The sequence below is a fragment of the Dermacentor silvarum genome, chromosome 6 (genome assembly GCF_013339745.2).
Source record: "Dermacentor silvarum isolate Dsil-2018 chromosome 6, BIME_Dsil_1.4, whole genome shotgun sequence".
Classification (NCBI taxonomy): Eukaryota; Metazoa; Arthropoda; class Arachnida; order Ixodida; family Ixodidae; genus Dermacentor; species Dermacentor silvarum.
This window is the reverse complement of record NC_051159.1, coordinates 98,834,952-98,853,290: the sequence shown is the minus strand read 5'-3', so window position 1 is coordinate 98,853,290 and position 18,339 is coordinate 98,834,952. Positions and strand designations below refer to the sequence as shown.

At 43.5% G+C, this 18,339-nt stretch overlaps 1 protein-coding gene across 1 annotated transcript in view; it reads left to right on the top strand.

Moving 5' to 3' along the window:
- Window positions 1-18,339, top strand: part of LOC119455754 (unconventional myosin-Va) — a 90,521-nt gene that overhangs the window by 63,704 nt on the left and 8,478 nt on the right. The window contains exons 30-36 of the mRNA XM_037717202.2: window positions 1,139-1,288; window positions 1,374-1,525; window positions 6,983-7,072; window positions 7,903-8,053; window positions 12,011-12,153; window positions 13,108-13,179; window positions 13,542-13,627. Of these exons, the coding sequence (XP_037573130.1) occupies window positions 1,139-1,288; window positions 1,374-1,525; window positions 6,983-7,072; window positions 7,903-8,053; window positions 12,011-12,153; window positions 13,108-13,179; window positions 13,542-13,627 (844 nt within the window). The remainder of the gene's footprint in view (window positions 1-1,138; window positions 1,289-1,373; window positions 1,526-6,982; window positions 7,073-7,902; window positions 8,054-12,010; window positions 12,154-13,107; window positions 13,180-13,541; window positions 13,628-18,339) is intronic.

Genomic DNA, 18,339 nt, shown 5'->3' with positions numbered 1-18,339 from the left:
ACGATGGTGTCATGAGGTGCTGCAGTTTGAGATAATCTGCTCATGTGGACTTTCAAATCGTATTAAAATATGTGCACCATTAAGACTTGTACAGAGGTACCAGTGTATGCTGGAGAATCGAACACAAACATGTCAGGTTTGAAATTTGGTGTCAGTAGCCTTTTAAAATTATAGACCGAACTCCACTATCTTGGTGTTGTGAGATGTGGGGAAAGTGCATCTGCAGATCTTGTGTATCCTCTGTTGCAGAGTGCAGACATTTTACAAATCATGTGGCTGTGAGTTTTAGCCTGCAGTGTTGAAAATTAGAAACGTGAATTTGATCTATGCCAGTGTAAAAGCGAAAACTGCTGCAATCCCCACTTTGCCGTATGAACTGCATTTTTGTGCTTGCTAATGACAGTTGCTAATAATTTGCCTTTGTCATGGTAGGAGAGAAGTCCTGTGACAAAGCCAAGCATTCTGTCAAAGTATTGGTGGCATTAAACCAACGACCTCCCTCTTCATTATTCCATTTTAGTTTCTTTAATTCATGTCTTCATGCTGAAGCACCCTTCAGTCTACCTTGCATCACACTAGCATCTGTTATGGCGTTGTTTTGCAGCCTGGAACTGAATGCTGCATCTCCAAAGCACAGCATTGAAGCTTGAATCAGTACCTTTTTGCTAACGCCAAAATGAACAGATGCATTCTTGTTTATCTTCGCTGGCTCACATTTCCATTTGTGTGGCACATGCGACATCTTGAAATGCATAAGTTTGTGCATAACAGGCTTTACAGCTGTAGTTCTTGGAGGAGTTTTTAGCAAAAACTTTCATGAATTAACTCCTTAATGCTTACTTGTCTTTTTGTTCTGATATTTATATAGGATGTCCTAGGTAACGTTAGCCAAGCTGCTCAAAAAAAAAAAAAAAACGATGAAAGTTACAATTTTGAGAGCTGTGGTGTTCATTCTTCAGACCTCTGGCGACCGGGCATTGTAGGTCTTATAAATGTATCTTGCACCATGTTTTTCCGATCTTTTTTTTAGTTGGACAACTTGGCTAACGTTAGCTGGGACACACGGTATAATGTATTTTTCCTGAATTTGTTCGAGCTGCCCCATTTTGCAACATAAACTTCAACTTTTTTTATCCAGTTCTTGACCAGGCTGCAGACGTCAAAGTAGAGGCAGCCGAGGAGCATGGAAAGAACATGCCTGAAATCATGCATAAAAATGCCGAGTACCTTGGAATGTTTGAGTACAAGGCCGAAGACGAGGGTATCATTATCAAGAACCTCATCATAGGTAAAAACCAAAGCCCTGTTTGGTGTGTCTTGCGTAACTTTTTAATTGTGCTATGGGCTTTTCTTTTTTCTTTTTTCTCTCTCAGACCTCAAGCCAAAGCTTGCAGTGACACTGTTGCCTGGCCTACCTGCTTACATTTTGTTCATGTGCATCCGTCACACGGATTATGTCAATGATGATGAAAAAGTCAAGAGCCTGCTGAACAACATTGTTTTTGGCATCAGAAAAGTGATTAAGGTAGGGGCAACATGGAGCGCTCATTTGTTGGTCACAGCTAAGCCTGAAGCTAGTTCACGTTGGTGAACTTGCGCTGCTAAGTTTGTGAATATTAATGTCATCTCGCATTTTAGCACATGCTTCCTAGCTTATAGATTGAGGAACATTGACGAATGCAAACATTTTCACTTCTGCGGGGCTTGACTGTTCATGAAGTGCCTTATCACGTCTATTATTCATGTTTTACAGCGAAGTTTTTTGTTAATGCGACGAAAGGTGCGCTCAGAAACGTTATATGCCAGTTTGCACGGTTATGTGAAAAACATTTATCACTCACAAAGCCTATATTTTAAGAAAATATTAGGGGCAATATGCAGGCAAATTTTGAAATGTATGAGTCAATTATGTGCTCATTAAAAATTGTTCAGCCCTTGTTTCCGGCCCATTTAGAAGCGCTATACGAAATGCTTAAAAAGTGTTCCCTCTTTCCTGGGAGGACCATAAATGGCAGAAATTTCACATTTTGAGGAAATGGGGACCACTCCATGGGTCCCGTATACAGAAAGGTTGAAGTGTCTTTGAAAATAATTACTGAATAGCTGGTCTTTGGCCAATTATAATACTTTATACATGGCACGTAGTTTCTGTTCCCTGGTCTCCTTGGTGAACTATGTGAGGCACTGCATTTATAGTTGATTGAAGTAGGAAGCATGTCTTGCGTGATGAGCGATAAATATTTAATCTCTGTAGTTTAATTACAGCCTTTGCTTAAAGTTACTTATTGAAGCGTTGCTGAGCATCATACTGTCGTTGTTCGTTACATTTCCCTGCGTCATAAAGCCAGCGGCACAAGACAACTTCAAATTCGCTGAAGATAGTAGGAATGCTAAGTGTAAGCTGTGGTGAAAGTTCCATGTTATTGCTGTAAATAGAAGGCATTGCAAAAAATTACTGATCACTACTTTTTATTTTCATGTCATAGCAGGTTTGTACTTGGTTTCTCCACTGTCCTCAGTGAACTAGACACGGAACCTTGTATATATTTCGTTAAAATAAGGGGCAAGTTATGGCTGATGTGTACACAAAGCTTGGAATATGTGGGCTAATTTCAGAATTGCAATAAATTATGTAGGCAAGTGTACCAGAGCTTTATGAGGGTGTATTACAAGCACCGCCAAATTTATCCTACTGCCATGGCGTAGCTAATACGCCACCAAGATCGAATTCAGCAAAAATGAGCAGAACTCTGTGGCAAGTCTATTTGTGAAGTTAAATGCATGTGGATCAAATACAGCTTTTGCAAAAAAATTAAGTTTTTGCGAGTGTCACGCTTCCATTATCAGCTGCGTTTTTCAATGTCCCGAGAGAACTCTGCATTACATGAACTTTATGCTTAGTAGAAGAGGAGGGGGGGGGGGGTATCTTTAGTGCAACGTCTCGTGAAATTTTAATATTTCTGGCTTAATTGGGAGCTTTGCAAAAAGTTACTGAACCCTCCTTCTTTTGCTATTTCCAAGCATTGCACAACATTAGCCCAGTGTTCTTGATGAATTAAATAAGGCATTTGGTTTATATTTGATGAAAGTTAATAACACTAGGTAATGAGTGATGCGTAAACTGAAGTGCAAAGTTTGGGGGTTATATGTGGCCTTTGCAATAAATTGCATATGCAAAATCTCCTGAGCGTTACGAGTGTGTTTTACGAGCAGAGCCAAATTTAGCTTGATGCCCTGACACGACTAAAAACATCACCAAGCTGAAATTTGGATAACATGCAGTTAAACTATAAAACATTAGTGTGCAAAGAGAAATGCCTGCGCATTAAATACAACTTTTGTAAAAAATTTAATCAACATCTGTTTGAAAGAGTTAAATCAGCATTTTACGCTATGTTTTCAAGTGTCGCGAGGGAGCTCTGCATTACACAATGTTTACATTTGGCAAAAATAAGGGGCACATAATGGGTCATGTGTATGCAAAATAGCAAAATTTAAAGCTTTTCGAATAATCACAGCCTTTGCAATAAAATGCGTAATGAGAGCACATGTGATTTACCTTTGCGAGTGGTGCAAAATTTTGCAGAAAGTCGTGGTATAACTACAAATGCCACCAAGATCAAACTTAGCGTCAGTGGGTAGACCACTATGGCAAATCTGTGTGTGCATGAAAATAGATTTGCATGGATCAAATACAGTCAGAAAAGTGCTTAAACAAGTGTTTGCAAATTTCATGCTGGCATTATCAGCTATGTTTCCCAATGTCCAGAAAGAACTGTGCATTGCAGTCTTTATATTAACCAGAAATGGGGGGGCATCTTAAGCACAATGTGTCCCGAAATGTTAACGTTCCTGGCTTAATTAGGAGCGTTATAAATAATTCTTGAAACCTTGTTTTTTGGTATTTATGTGCATTATACAACATTAGCCTGGTGTCCTCGGTCATGTAAACGAGGCACCTTGTTTCTGTTTGGTTAAAGTCAGGGCCACATAATGGGTAATGGCGTTGCCTCCTAAGACCGCTTGTACAGGGTTTGTATAAAAGATCCGGAAAAGTTTCAGAAAATAGATTTATTAGAGATATTGCTACAATGCCTCAAAAGTCTTCAAAGTGCATCCCTTGAGTGTCGACACACTTTTGCCAACGGCTTTTCCACGACTTGAAGTCTCCCCAAAACCAATCCACACGCCGGTAGGTGGATTCCGGAAGGTCCTTAAGGGCACACAACATGTACAAGCTTCTTTGATGGTACTTTGAGTGCCATGGTGGTGTCCTTTGAGGGAGGATTTTACTTTTGGGAATAGGGAATAGTCTGCTGGTGCCAAGTCGGGACTGTAATGGTGTTTGGGAATCGCCACGATGCTGTTTATCGTCAGGTAGTCGCTGACCTTGGTACAGATGTGGCTGGTTGCATTGTCGTGATGCAATTTCCAATTTCCGGCGATGGCTGGCCTCTCCCGGTTGACCCTTCTCTTCAGTTTTCTTAGCACTTCTAGGTAAAAAGCACCATTCACTGTCTGCCCCTTGGGTACAAATTTGTAGTGGACCACCTCCTTTGTGTCGAAGAAAGCGAGCATGGCTTTCAATCTGGATTTGCTCATTCGAGCCTTTTTTGGACGAGGTGATGCCGGAGTGTGCCATTCGGAACTTTGCCGCTTTGTTTCCGAGTTGTATTCAAATATCCAAGTTTCGTCTCCCTGTGATTACGTTGTTCAAAAAGCCAGGGTCTTCTTCAACGCAGAAGGTCTTCTCAAGCAGACACTCGCCTCTGCTTTTACTCGTCCGTCAAGACCTTCAGGATTAGTTTAGCGCATACCTTTCGCATTGCGAAATTTTCAGTGATAATGCTGTGCACTGTTATTTTATCAATGCCAGTTTCATCTGGGACCATTTGCACACCTAAACGATGGTCTGAATTCAGCACTTCACACACACTTTGCACATTGTCGTCGGTTCCTGACGTCGATGGTCGTCCAGCGCGGGCCTCGTTGTCCACACTCTCTCAGCCATCTTTGAAGAGCTTGTGCCACTTAAAAACTGCAGTTTGTGACATGCTTTCATTCTTGAACACTTGGCTAATCATGCCCAACGTCTCTGTACCCGAGTTCCCCAGTCCAGCACAAAATTTGATGGCTTACTGCTGTTCAATTCCAGTTGTGGACCCAGTCACTCGACAGGGGTCCACTAAAACCACTATCTAGCTGAACGAACGCTCGCAGGCGACTGGCGCGTGGCGCATCTTGAAGGTCACATCCCCCATGATTGCGCAAGCGCAGTACGTACACGCTGCAACGTACAGTCACATCAGGAAAACATTGTTCCTGATACTTTTTATACAAACCCTGTACAATACATTGCACATTGCCTTCATTATTTTTTCGAAATTCACTCGGAAGTGATTACGCAAAATATTCATTCTGGATATGAAGTACGGTACATGTGTAACTGTATAAAGAAGTGGCTTACTCCTCTTCTTATCCACTTTCGAGAAATTTTACACTGAATTGATCTGTCTCTGTGTCGTCCCAGACGGCCGCAACCTTCAGGTGTGTTTCGAAATCACTGAGATTGCGTGACAATACCAGATGCGGCAGCAACAAGGCAATGTAGTACACGTAGTTCCATCTTCGTCTCTGTGTTTAAGCAATGAAATGCACTTTTTACCATAGCAAACATTAAGAGATGATGGAGATAGTTATTTTTTTAGAGTGCATGGAAACGCAGCTTTTGGCATCTAATTGTGGTATTTAAAAAAGGGTTTTTCAAGTTCGTAACATAACAGTAGATAATAAAAACCACCCTGATGTGGGTGGGTTGATTGCGCTTTTCCAAAAAATTACATATGCAAATGATACGGAGTGTTATGAGTGTTTCACAATTGCGCGGAATGCCCATTTCTGCCCTTTTCCTTGGCAGACCAATAAATGCCACCAAGATTAAATTTAGTGATAATGAGGGGAATTTCCTTGTTTCCCTATTGAAAATTCTCTTGAATTGATTAATTATTGTACTTTAACATTTATATGTAATGTTTCTGCATACGCTTCATTGCGCGACTCATTGCCACCATGTAACACAGGGGCAAAGGGCACCTCAGGCTGCCTCACTGCAGCTTTTATCTTAGCCCCCACCATGGTATTTTTAGCAATGGAAACAAACAAATAAATAAAGAAAGAAAGGCTATGGCAATTCTGTGTGTGAAGTTAAATGCTGTGGGGAGGTAAATACTGCCATTTGAAAAAGAAAAAAAATTATTAATGGTTTGAAAGTGCTATACTGCGGTTATCAGCCATGCTTCCAAATAACCTTAGAGAATTCTATTTTACACCAAGTTTATGTTTGCTAGAAAGTGGGGCCATGTTCAGTGTGATGTGTGACGATAACTTTCCTGGCCTGATTAGAATTGTAAATAATTACTGTATCTTTCTTTTTTCTCTTCTTTCTTGCATTATACGAGGTTCGTAGTAGATTTCCCCAGTGTTCTCGAGTTACAAAAAGCACCTTGTTTATATTTCTTTATAATTAGAGGCAGTTTGTAGGTAATGTGTAAATGAAGTCCGAAGTGTGTGGAATAATTATGGCCTTAGCAGTAAGTTAGGTATGCAGGCTATCCATAGTATTATAACTGTTTTAGGAACAATGAAGAACTTAACCTGCAGCACTGGGGAAATGTAAACGTCAACTTGAATCACATTTAGTGAAAATGGAGGGAACATTATGGCCAATATTCTCGCAAAGTAAAATGTGTGTGGATGAATTACTGCATTTGTAAAATGTTTTTACCGAGTGCCTGAAGATGTTGCATGCTGTCAATGTTTCAAACGGACAAGTCATATATGGGCAACATTTTAAAGTGTGTGATTTTACTACAGGCAGCTGAAATCTTTATTGCAACTGCTCGAAAGAAACAGCTTCGCTGGAAATGGGATTGTCCGTCTGCAAGGTTACACAAGCCTGCATTTATTTTTTCTTTCTTTGCAGAAGCGACATGAGGACACAGACTACACTGTCATGTGGCTTGCAAACACCTGCAGATTTATGCACAACTTAAAGCAGTACAGTGGAGAGAAGGTTTGTCTTCCTTCGTCATCAGTTTTTTTTCCCCTCTATTATTCTACTTTGAAGTGAGCCATTGTGGTTCGTTCTTGTTTTCATAGACTTGCATACGTGATTGTTTGCATGTAAATAGGTGTTTCTTTTCTGTGAAAACTTGAGTAGCAGCCATCCCCTGCTATCCTGTGTGATAGGGTTTTTGTTTTTAAAATTCAATGCTAAGGCATAATTAGGCACAAAAGAACAACAAAAAAGGACACAAAGAAACAAACAGGGCAGATCAGGTTCCAGTTACCAGTCTGTTCTGTTTGTTTTGTCTTTTTTTGCACCTTATTAGGTTTCAGCTTTAGAAAATGCGTCAACTAAGCAGGTCGTGTTTCCTTCGTTGTTGGAGGCATAGCTACCAGCCCAACAGAGATTTTTAATAAGGTGAATTCCATGGGAGTTTCTGAACTAGGTTTTTTGACTGTGGTGGAAAATGTCTTTTTTTTTCCCCCACTGGTCAAATCGCAGCAGGTCTGTATTTTGTGTGGGTCATGCTTGATTCACTAGCACCATGGCAGACCACACTCTTGCAGCGTTGTTGGAGCATAAACTCAAGTGGAAGGTGATGCAATATACATTGTATAACTTCTGCCAGCTGTGTGTCATAGCTTCCCCTGAAATCCCACTCGGAGTATGTTTCTCTGTGGCAGATTTCGATTTGTGAAATCCAAGTATGATTGAGCACATGCTTTAGGGTTCGGTTAGCTCTTTCAAAATGATCCATGGAGTTCAACAATAACGAGCCTTTCGTTTGCAGAATTGTTCTGCAAGTGTTGTTCTCGCTGCATTTTTTTATTTTTCAGCAATTCCAAGTCGAGAACACGCCCAAGCAAAATGAGCAGTGCTTGAGGAACTTCGACCTGTCTCAGTACAGGCAGGTGATGAGCGACATAGCAGTGTGGATCTACCAGGCCGTCATCAAAAGCATGGAGGAGAAAGTTCAGCCTTTGATTGGTATGTGCTGCTGTGTTGTCAAATGTTCTTGATGCAACTTCACCTGTAAAGGCAAAAGTTTATTTTATTGCACAATTATATTCACACCATTGGCGCCGCCGCTGCCATTGCACTATTTTACTATTGACGGCACATGCGCGGTTATGTGCCTAAAGGGCTAGAAGGTCTCCAGAGACGCTGAGTACATTTGGCTGCAAAAACGAACAAGCAAAGCGGATGCACTGTCAACATTCCGCTCAATTGGCTCACTGGTGGGGGCAGCGTTCTGCCTTCTGCTGCTGGCATGAGCTTTGTGTGCATGCACACTGTAAGCACACTAGTGTTCCTGCTAAGCTGCTGTGTGTGTGCATTGGTCTGAGCAGTAAATGCTAACCTAATGTTATCTAATATTTAATTGGGCACTCAGTAATGCAGACCGTTTCCTGTCGGTTTCATCTCGTGCACAATCAAGGTACAGCGCTCAGCGATTGAAATGCGACACTCTGAGCACGGGTGGCCGCCGGAACATTTCGTGCCACCGGTGGGTACTGAGGACATCAAGCTGCTGCATTTTTGTATAACAGGAAAGCGAGTCTTTGTTATATGTATTCGGCCCCTCAGCAATCGCCCAGTGCTAACTGGTGGCACAAAAAGAGCCGGCTGCTATACAGTTTGAGTATCGTGTTGCGATCGATGAGTGCTGTACGATACTTGCAATGCCATTGGTGATGCTCCTCATCATGCTAGTGTTATTTGTGAGATGTCTGGTAGCTTTCAGGGTGCTGTTCCTTCTACCCAGCAACAGTTGCCTTGTATGCTGCATTGTGCCAACATGTAGGGGCCATGTATAGTTTGAACACTGTTCAAGGAGTTCAAGTGCAACGCTGTACCTTTTCTATCACTGTCAATGCTTTGCCCTTTGTGCGAAACTGCGATATTTTTAAAACTCGTTCGTGCACAGAAATTTGCTTCTAGGAGAAAACAGAATACGACATAGTATATCCTAACGACTGCGCTTCCCTTCTCTTGGTATCCATCCTGTAACTCTAATGGTCCACTGGTTATCCATCCTATGCATTACATGGCCTGCCCAGCTCCATTTTTTTCCCTCCTAATGTCAACTAGAATATCGGCTATCCCCGTTTGCTCTCTAATCCACGCCGCTCTCTTCCTTTCTCTTAACGTTAGGCCTAACATTTTTCGCTCTATGTGCGGTTCTTAACTTGTTCTCGAGATTCTTTGTTAACCTCCAAGTTTCTGCCCCATATGTTAGCACCTGTAGAATGCAATGATTGTACACTTTTCTTTTCAACTGACAGTGGTAAGCTCCCAGTCAGGATTTGGTAATGCCTGCCGTATGCACTCCAACCAAATTTTATTCTTCTGTAAATTTCCTTCTCACGATCAGGGTCCCCTATGAGTAATTGACCTAGATAAACATACTCCTTTACAGACTCTAGAGGATGACTGGCGATCCTGAATTTTTGTTCCCTCTCCAGGCTATTGAACATTATATTTGTGTTCTGCATATTAGTCTTCAACCCCACTCTTACACTTTCTCGGTTAAGGTCCTCAATCATTTGTTGTAATTCGTCCCCATTGTTGATGAATAGGACATTGTTATCTGCAAAGGGAAGCGTAGTCGAGGACGGCAGAAAACTAGGTGGGGTGATGAAGTTAGGAAATTTGCAGGAGCAAATTGGAATAAGCTAGTGCAAGACAGAGGTAATTGGAGATCGCAGGGAGAGGCCTTTGTCCTGCATTGGACATAAATATAGGCTATGAACTATGAACAGATTATGTAAAATATTCATACTGGGTATAAAGTAGAAAGCATGTGGAACTGTATGGAAGTGGTTTAATCATATTCTTGGAGTCATCTTTTTGAAAACTGGCACTAATTTGATCTAGACCCTTGCATCATCACAGAAGATGAAAAGTACTCGTTAAATATGTTTTGAATGGCACGAGTTGACATGAAAATCCAGGATGTAGTGATTAGTTTTACGTCACCTGCCGCAGTGGCTCAGTCAGCTGAGGCGTTGTGCTGCTGAGCACGAGATCACGGGGATCGAATACCGCCGCGCATTTCGATGGAGGCGAAATGCAAAAACGCCCGTGTGCTTGCGTTGTAGTGCACGTTAAAGAACCCCAGGTGGTCAAAATTAATTCGGAGCTCTCCACTATGGCGTGCCTCATAATCGGACCTGGTTTTGGCACATTAACCCCAGAAAGAAGAAGATTAGTTTTACAGTCGATATTTAGACAAAGATAAGCTGTTTTCATGACAAGAAATATGAGAAGATAGTTGCTTTCTCCATGTACGTGGTGATGCAGCCTTCAGCATCTAACTGTGGTAGTATTCCAGGGATGGAAGTGCTGTGCCAATTGCGCCATCTTATGCCAGGCCATCAAGCTACACCAACCTGCACCAAAACACTAATTTTGAATGAAGTCAAAAAATTTTGTGGAGTGTGCGCATTCAGTGGCAACCACCAACCATCTTTTAGCTAGCATTTAGGCCGTTTAGGCTTGGAATCTTAGCCTAAGCAATTCATTCAGCCTCATTCTCGTTGGAGTGTGGGGGCATTTGGTGGCGCATTGTAACTTGGCTGCAGGAAAATCAAATTCATTTTGTGCTATACACTACCTAGTGCGGGGTTGTCTATGAATGTTTTATAGAAATGTCATGCATTTGTATACTATGCAGAACAGCTAAAGATGGATTTACTGGTACTCCCCTTATGGGGCAGTCGGGAAGGAAAGCCACGCTTTCAGCTAAATGAATAAGTCGTACGATCTGATCAGCGGGTAGGTCAGCAGTTCCATTATGCATTTGAGGGCTCACTTGTGAGCCCTATTGGTAAATATTTGTCGAATAATGGCAAACACCATGTGTGTAACATTCCAAATATATTTCGCAGGTGCACCACGTCCGGTGACTGGGATAATAGTGTGGCACGCCGACAAACAACATGCTTGCTTTCGTGAAACATCTTGACCAGAAATATCCAATGGCAACCGCAATTGTCACTTAAATTTGGACTCCGGTTACTCTATTTTCTGCATGACCACACCACTACAAATCGGTCTTGCCACTGCAGAATGCAATATGATGATATAAAGTACTATTGTTTTTACTCAACCGGCCGTATAAGGTCAGAGAATACGCAAATGACAGAAATTTAGTTCGTGGCAACAGATGTTCATGATGCGACTTGTACAAATCGAGTCTGAAAATTTTAAGAAACCATCGTTCGGCATTCGAAATATCGGTCGCCATTTTACTTTGGCTTTATGGGAACTGTGGTGTAGCCGCTGATAAGTCCGAATAATTGAGCTTGACCAAAGTATTGGTCGACTGATGCTGATCAGAAAGCCAGTGAACATTTTTTTCCCTTTTTTATTAAAAAAAGTATCGGTTTGTTTCTCGGCAAGTGATGTGGAATACTGGCAAGCTTGCAATGACTGGGGATGTAACTTCACATATTATGTGGTATTCTGCCATCTCAATCGAATGCTGCCAAGAATAAGGTAATAACAGTGAACGGCGTTTGCTCTGATCACATTATATTGATGGGTGCTCACTGAGTATTTCTTGTTCATTGTTCATGAATACGTTAAATTAGCTAACTTTGTAAACTTACCTAATTGATGAGATGTCAATGAAAAAATCCTGTATTAAAAAGAAAAGAAACGGGGAGAGGGGGTTGTCTCGTTTTTGACTTACCAGTTGATAACAAGAACAGACTTGAAAAGCAACACCACTTCACAATAAGGGCAAGATCACTTGATAGGAACCAAGGGATTTAAGGTTTTCAGCATATCTAATCACTGTGTTGGTTCCGTTACTGTTCACTTGTTCTTGAAACTTCATGATTCACTTTAGCTAATGTTGCCTGCTTGCAGAACAATGCTTGCATTATTCTATTTATTTTTTTTTGCGGCAACTTCAGTGCTGGTTTCTGCTTTCCGCAGTTCCAGCAGTGCTTGAGCACGAGGCGATTGCGGGGATCTCTGGAAACAAGCCTTGCGGAATGAGGAGCCGAGCGTCCAGCTTGGCACGCGACCTGGAGTCTCCTGTGGATCCCCAGCATGCTCTCGATGTTCTGCTCAAGGAGGTGGTCTCCCACAATATTTCTTTTCTTTCTACTTGCTACGGAACGGAGTGCAAAAATGCTCATGTACTGTGCTTTGGGTGCACGTTTAAGAACACCAAGTGGACAAATTAATCTGGCGCCCTCCGCTACGGTGTACCTCATAGCCCACTGTGCAGTTTCGAGACATTGAGCCTCACAATTTAGTAACTTTAGTTGAAAACAGTTTTTTGGAGTGAAATGAATCTGGGAAAAGAAGGCACTCTTTTTCTTTCTTTCTTTCTTTTGGAGTAACATTGTCTGAAGTCAACAGACAATGAAACCGAGGAAAGCACAAAGGGAATTAACTGTTATTTTTATTGAAGTGTAGAATATGAAAAAGGGAAATAGAAATGAAACCAACAGTTCGTAGAGCAATGTATGTGTCATGCATAGGTTGTGGGTTCAGCTCCCACTGGTGATAAGTTTTCTACCACTTTTATTTCTCTTTTCCTTATTGTTTCTACATTTCAGATAAAAAGGACAGTTAATTCTCCCCATGCCTTCTTTATCTTCATTGTTTGTTGGTTTCATATGTTTTCGTCGAGTGAGGTACAAGGTGATATTGTTGTAAAATGCTCTTGGACAAATATGGCTGTGGATGGGTGGAACAGAATATGCAATAGAATGCATTCTCTCGTTCGAAATGAAGAGGGCTGCATAAGGGGGGACACTGTGGCATGCCACCACAGGTGCATGGCCTCATTTTGCTGTTCATCAGTTGTTTCAGGCTGCATTCCTAATAAATTAGCTGTCATAAGCCAGGTGCATGTGCCTTCTGAGCTCAGAGGCATCAAGACTGGGGCTGAGACCACATTGAATTCACCCACATGCTGGATTGTACAATATAAAACATGAATACCTAAAGAATATGGCTTTCTTTCTTTTTGACTGAAACTTTTGTATTAACTGACTGCTTGTTTCATGTTTTCTGTGCAGCTTAACAACTTCTACAAGGTGCTGCTGGTTCATGGAGTTGACCCTGAGCTCATAACACAAGTTTTCAAGCAGGTATGTTACTGTCCTAGCTCCCTTATAGCTGGTTTCTTATGGGCATTTTGGATTAGGTAGTGCAAAAGGATGCGTGTTAAAAAAAAAAAAAAAAACGAAGAAAGAATATGAAATTAGCTCTTGCATGTACTATTGAAAAAAGCACACATGAAATTTGCTATCATGACGATACTACTATAGATGTATTTTGTGCATTCGCATTATGCAAGTTACTCTTTTATGTGAACATATCTAACTCATGTGCACGAAGCATTTTTGAGGTTCTCATGTGAGATCATTACTTCCTGGCAGGATGGGCTTTGAGCTTTTAGTACTTAACATTGCTTGGTAGTTAATTTTTTTTCTTCCCTTGTGTTCAACAGCTGTTCTACTTCATCTGTGCTGGTGCCTTGAACAACCTGCTTCTACGCAAAGACATGTGCCACTGGTCCAAGGGCATGCAGATGAGGCAAGTCTATTTCCATGTCTTCTTTGTGCTAGAATAACACTCTGTGTGCCTTTTGTAAGCACTATAATTTCAATCGTATTGGGCAATGATTGTCATACTGGGCGACTCACAAGTAATTGAAATGTGGCCAAAAATTAACTTTCATGAACTGCTAATACCGTATTTATTCGAATCTAGGCCAATAGTCTTTTTCAAATAATCATGCACGAAACTCTAGAGTTGGCTTAGATTCGAGGAACCCTCCGTGGTTGCTCAGTGGCTATGGTGTTGGGCAGCTAAGCATGAGGTAGCGGGATCGAATGCCGGCCACGGCAACCGCATTTCGATGGGGGTGAAATCGAAAGCACCCATGCACTTAGATTTAGGGGCACGTTAAAGAACCCCAGGTGGTCCAAATTTCTGTAGTCCCCCACTACGATGTGCCTCGTAATCAGATCGTGGTTTTGGCACATAATACCCCATAATTTTTAGATTCGAGGATTTTAAAAAATGCACCAGTTTTTAACTGAAACTGATAAATATGGTGCATAGTTAGTGCCATCTAGAAAAGTCAGCATCGCAGCCGCTACTAGCAGTGCCAGTAGCCAACTGAAGTACGTCACCATTTTGACCTGTGTCGTATTGGTAGTATCGGTATGGCGTAGTACCGGCGCGCAGCGTGGCGTTTTCGTAATGGCACCAAACAGGCGATGCCACTATAGTGCCGCTTTCTAACGAATAGTTGTGCTAGCCGTAGAGGCATCGTCAAACGCTCAAGCCAGGCGGGACTTCGGCATCGATGAAGAAAACGTCCGTCATTGGAGGGGGCCACGGGAGATGCTTTTTGCATGCACCGCAACGAGGATGGTATTTACCCTGGAACATTGATCGTGCACTCCTTCAAAAAGTGCAGCATCTCTAATGCGCTTGATGGTACTGAATATAGTGCACTGTTTGAAGATAACGGTGATAAGGAAAATAGCGACGTAGCATGAGCTCGGCATGTTAATATTTAATACTGTAAAAGCTCGTTAATTTGGCACCCGTTCATTCGGAAATTCGGATAATTCGGACGGCTCTATTGGTCCCGGCCAAAGTGCATGTTAGTCTGTGGGACCAAACCTTCGTTAATTAGTCAGAATTCGGCCCCGCACCGCTTAATTCGGACAAATGCTGATGGCTGCCGCTACACGAAAGAGTGGTAAAGCAGTGCTGGCCTTACTGGAGTGAAACCGAAACCTGAGAGGCATCGCCATCGTCATCAACTAGTGCGGGCGATCGCAGCGTCACCGAACGTCGGTGTCTTTTTTCTTCGCTCCACTGCGCCTTCGACGCCATTTTCCCTTGTGTTGTCGAGTTGGCACCATCTCTTCTTGCGGAGCTCTTTTTTTTCGTTGTGACCGTATTTGCATGCCACCACCATCGTGCACTACATTGATGGCAACGCCGGCAATGCACGTCAGAAGTAAACCAAGAACTTGGCGACTAAAGTGGAAATTTTGCAACCTCTGAAGAACGGCGAATTGTGACTGCACGTTATGACCAAGTACAACATGAAGCAGAGCACGTTGGGAACGTACATGAAAAATGAACCACAGATTCTTCAAGCCTTCGAAAGCGAGAAGTTTCATGCTTCAAGAAAGCGGTTGCAAACCGCAGCTCATCCCCAGATCGAAGAAGCTTTGCTCCAGTGGGTTACATACTGACTGTCGCAATGCGCATCTGCCTTTGAGCGGACCTCATCATGGCACAAGGTGAGAAGTACGCTGCAATGATGAACATTGAATCCTTCAGAGCATCAGAAGGGTGGTTCGCGAGGTTTCGGGAGAGACACGAACTCGTCTTCAGAAGTGTGTGCGGCGAAAAGGCCAGCGTTGACGAAAGCGTGACCACCGAGTGGAGAAATGTGAAGCTGTTTAAGCACATTGCCGCATATGAACCACGTGACGTGTTCAGTGCAGACGAAACTGCTCTATTTTTCAGAGTTCTGCTCGACAAGACTGACTTTCAAAGAGGATCCATGCATTGCTGGCAAGAAGTGCAAGCAAAGGATAACTGTGCTTCTTGCCGCCAATATGACTGGCACTTGTTGTCATCGGGAAGGCGCATAAGCCACATTGTTTTAAAAACATCAAAAGCCTTCCTGTCGAGCACACAGCGAACAGGAAGGCTTGGATGACCTCGGACATTTCTCGAGGCTGGCTGCAGCAGTTAGACCGGCACTTCACTTCTAAGGACCGCAAGATAATTATGGTTGTTGGCAACTGCAGTGCCCATAACTGTACAGTGGAACTGAATAGTGTCAAAGTAGTTTTTTTGCCACCCAACACTACATCTGCCCTTCAGCCGATGGACCAGGGTATCATTTACTACATGAAGTCAAAGTACTGCAAGCACCTGCTAGAGCGAATGATCTTATGCTCAGAAGTTCAAAACTTGTATCAAGTGGACTTACTTGGCGCAGTGCACATCATCGCCCACATCTGGGAAAATACACCTCCGCAAGTCATCGCCAACTGTTTTTGGCACAGCGTTTTTTTGAAGCCCGAGCATGTGGCAGTAGCCGACGATGGCGTCGACGAGGTGTCAGCCGAGTCCACCAACGATGACTGCCCGACCTTCGATGCTGTCCTTCCCACAGATGTGACCCTTCAGGACTACAGTACATCGCGATTGATGATTGTGTCGCCACGACTGATCTCCTGACTGATGAAGAAATTATTAAGGGGGGACGTGGCTTTGAAAATCAACTTCCTGATTTCTTCATGGATTTTGATGAAAATTGGCACAAATGTTTAGAATGTCTCCCTGATACTTCCATGAAAGTTTCAGAGTGATACCTTGAGAACATTTTATTGAGCAGAATTTTTCTCTCTTGAACTTTCTGGAGGGCCTGGGGAGCTTAAAAAACATGATGGAAGGCTCGTTGAGTATTGACTGCATAGCTCAATGCGTGCTGAAGGTCGTGACAGTCTTACTTTTTTTTTTTTCGCAACGCAAATTTTTTACATAGTCATTTCTCAAGTTACCTTCGCACCAAGCACACTTTCAGGGTGAACGAATAGCCACGCCATAAATTTATAAAAAGTGAACATAAAAATGCGAGACTGTCTCGACCTGCACAGTAGCCCAAGAAACGTGACAAAAAAAAACAGAATCGAAATAGGCTAAACGGTAACGAAGAAATCAGCTCCAGAAACTGAGCAGAAAGGCGAAAAAACAGTTTTGAGAAAACGGCTCTCAAAGTTGCACCTTCTCTTCAGTTCTCTAAAACGCACCAAAGTTGTAATCTTTGATGTTTTTTGTTATGTGGGGCTTCTTGGACATGTGTCTCTCTGGTCTGCTGAGCCTTCGTTCTGCCTTTTTCATGTTTGTATGGCATTCTTTACTGCTGCTCTACAAAGAGCATGGTGCCTGGGTTTCAAACCAAGTGAGGTGCAGAACTATGTGGGCATAAATATACAGTAGTTCTAGCGTTGTATCTGCAGACTGCCTCATTGATAGCAGCCTCTAGTGCAGTCAGTGAGGCATTGTTTTCTTTTGGTAGAATCGACCATGTTACTGAATGAAGGCTCTCAGCAGCCTTCTGAATCATCTTCCATTGACAATGGCTATGGATGTTAGGCGAGCCACTGATAGAGAGGCAGCAATGGAGCTGCTAGGTGATTTCCAGTCTGTACTTTTGTATCATGCCTCACTTCTGCAGCCAGGTGTCTGTGCCAGCCCAAGTGGCCTAGTGAACAGAGCTCATGATGAGGTTCTCTTTATGAAGGGGTGGTATGATAGGTATTGTTACGAGATATCGTGGCATTACGATAACGGATCGAGTCGGCGCGCGATGTGCTAAGCCGCGGGTCCGAGGTGCCGATGTGCGAAATGCCTGGTCGCGGGTCCGCGGAATAGACGCTCGATGAGCTCAGTCGCGCAGTCCGAGGTGCCGATGCGCGAAATGCCTGGTCGCGGGTCCGAATGCTCGGTAAGCTCAATCGCGCAGTCCGAGGTGCCGACGCGCGAAATGTCTAGCCGCGGGTCCGAGGAATAGACGCTCGAGGTGTCGACACTCCATGAGCGATGTGCCGACACGCGAAATGCCTAGCCGCGGGCTTGAGGAGTCGACACTCGAGGTGCCGACGCGCGAAGTGCGTAGCCGCGGGTCCGAGGAATAGACGCTCGAGGTGTCGACACTCCATGAGCGATGTGCCGACACGCGAAATGCCTAGCTGCGGGCTTGAGGAGTCGACACTCGAGGTGCCGACGCGCGAAGTGCGTAGCCGCGGGTCCGAGGAGTCGACCCTTGTTGAGCGATGTGCCGACGCGCGAAATGTGTAGCCGCGGGCTTGAGGAGTCGACGCTCGATTTGCTTAGTCGCGCAGTCGGAGGCGCCAACGCACGAAATGCTTAGGCAAGGATCCGAGAAGTCCGCGCGCGATGTGCTTCATCGCCGAGTCGGAGACGCCTACGCGCGAAAGGCCTAGCCGCGTGTCCGAGCATTCCGTGCCCGAAGCTCGGTCGCGAAGTTCGCGTCACCGATGCTCGGAATGCTTAGCCGCGAGTTTGAGACGTCCACAAAAAGCGGGATCGGCCACGCTACTGCGATGTCCGCGTAGCGCCCGCTTTAACACTCGTCGAGATTATGGTGCATCCAGACGAAGGACCGAATCCGGATTTGCAGGGCTGGATGGCGCGTCACGTGACCTCACATCAGCGATTTGCCTCGTCCGCGCCTCGTCCGG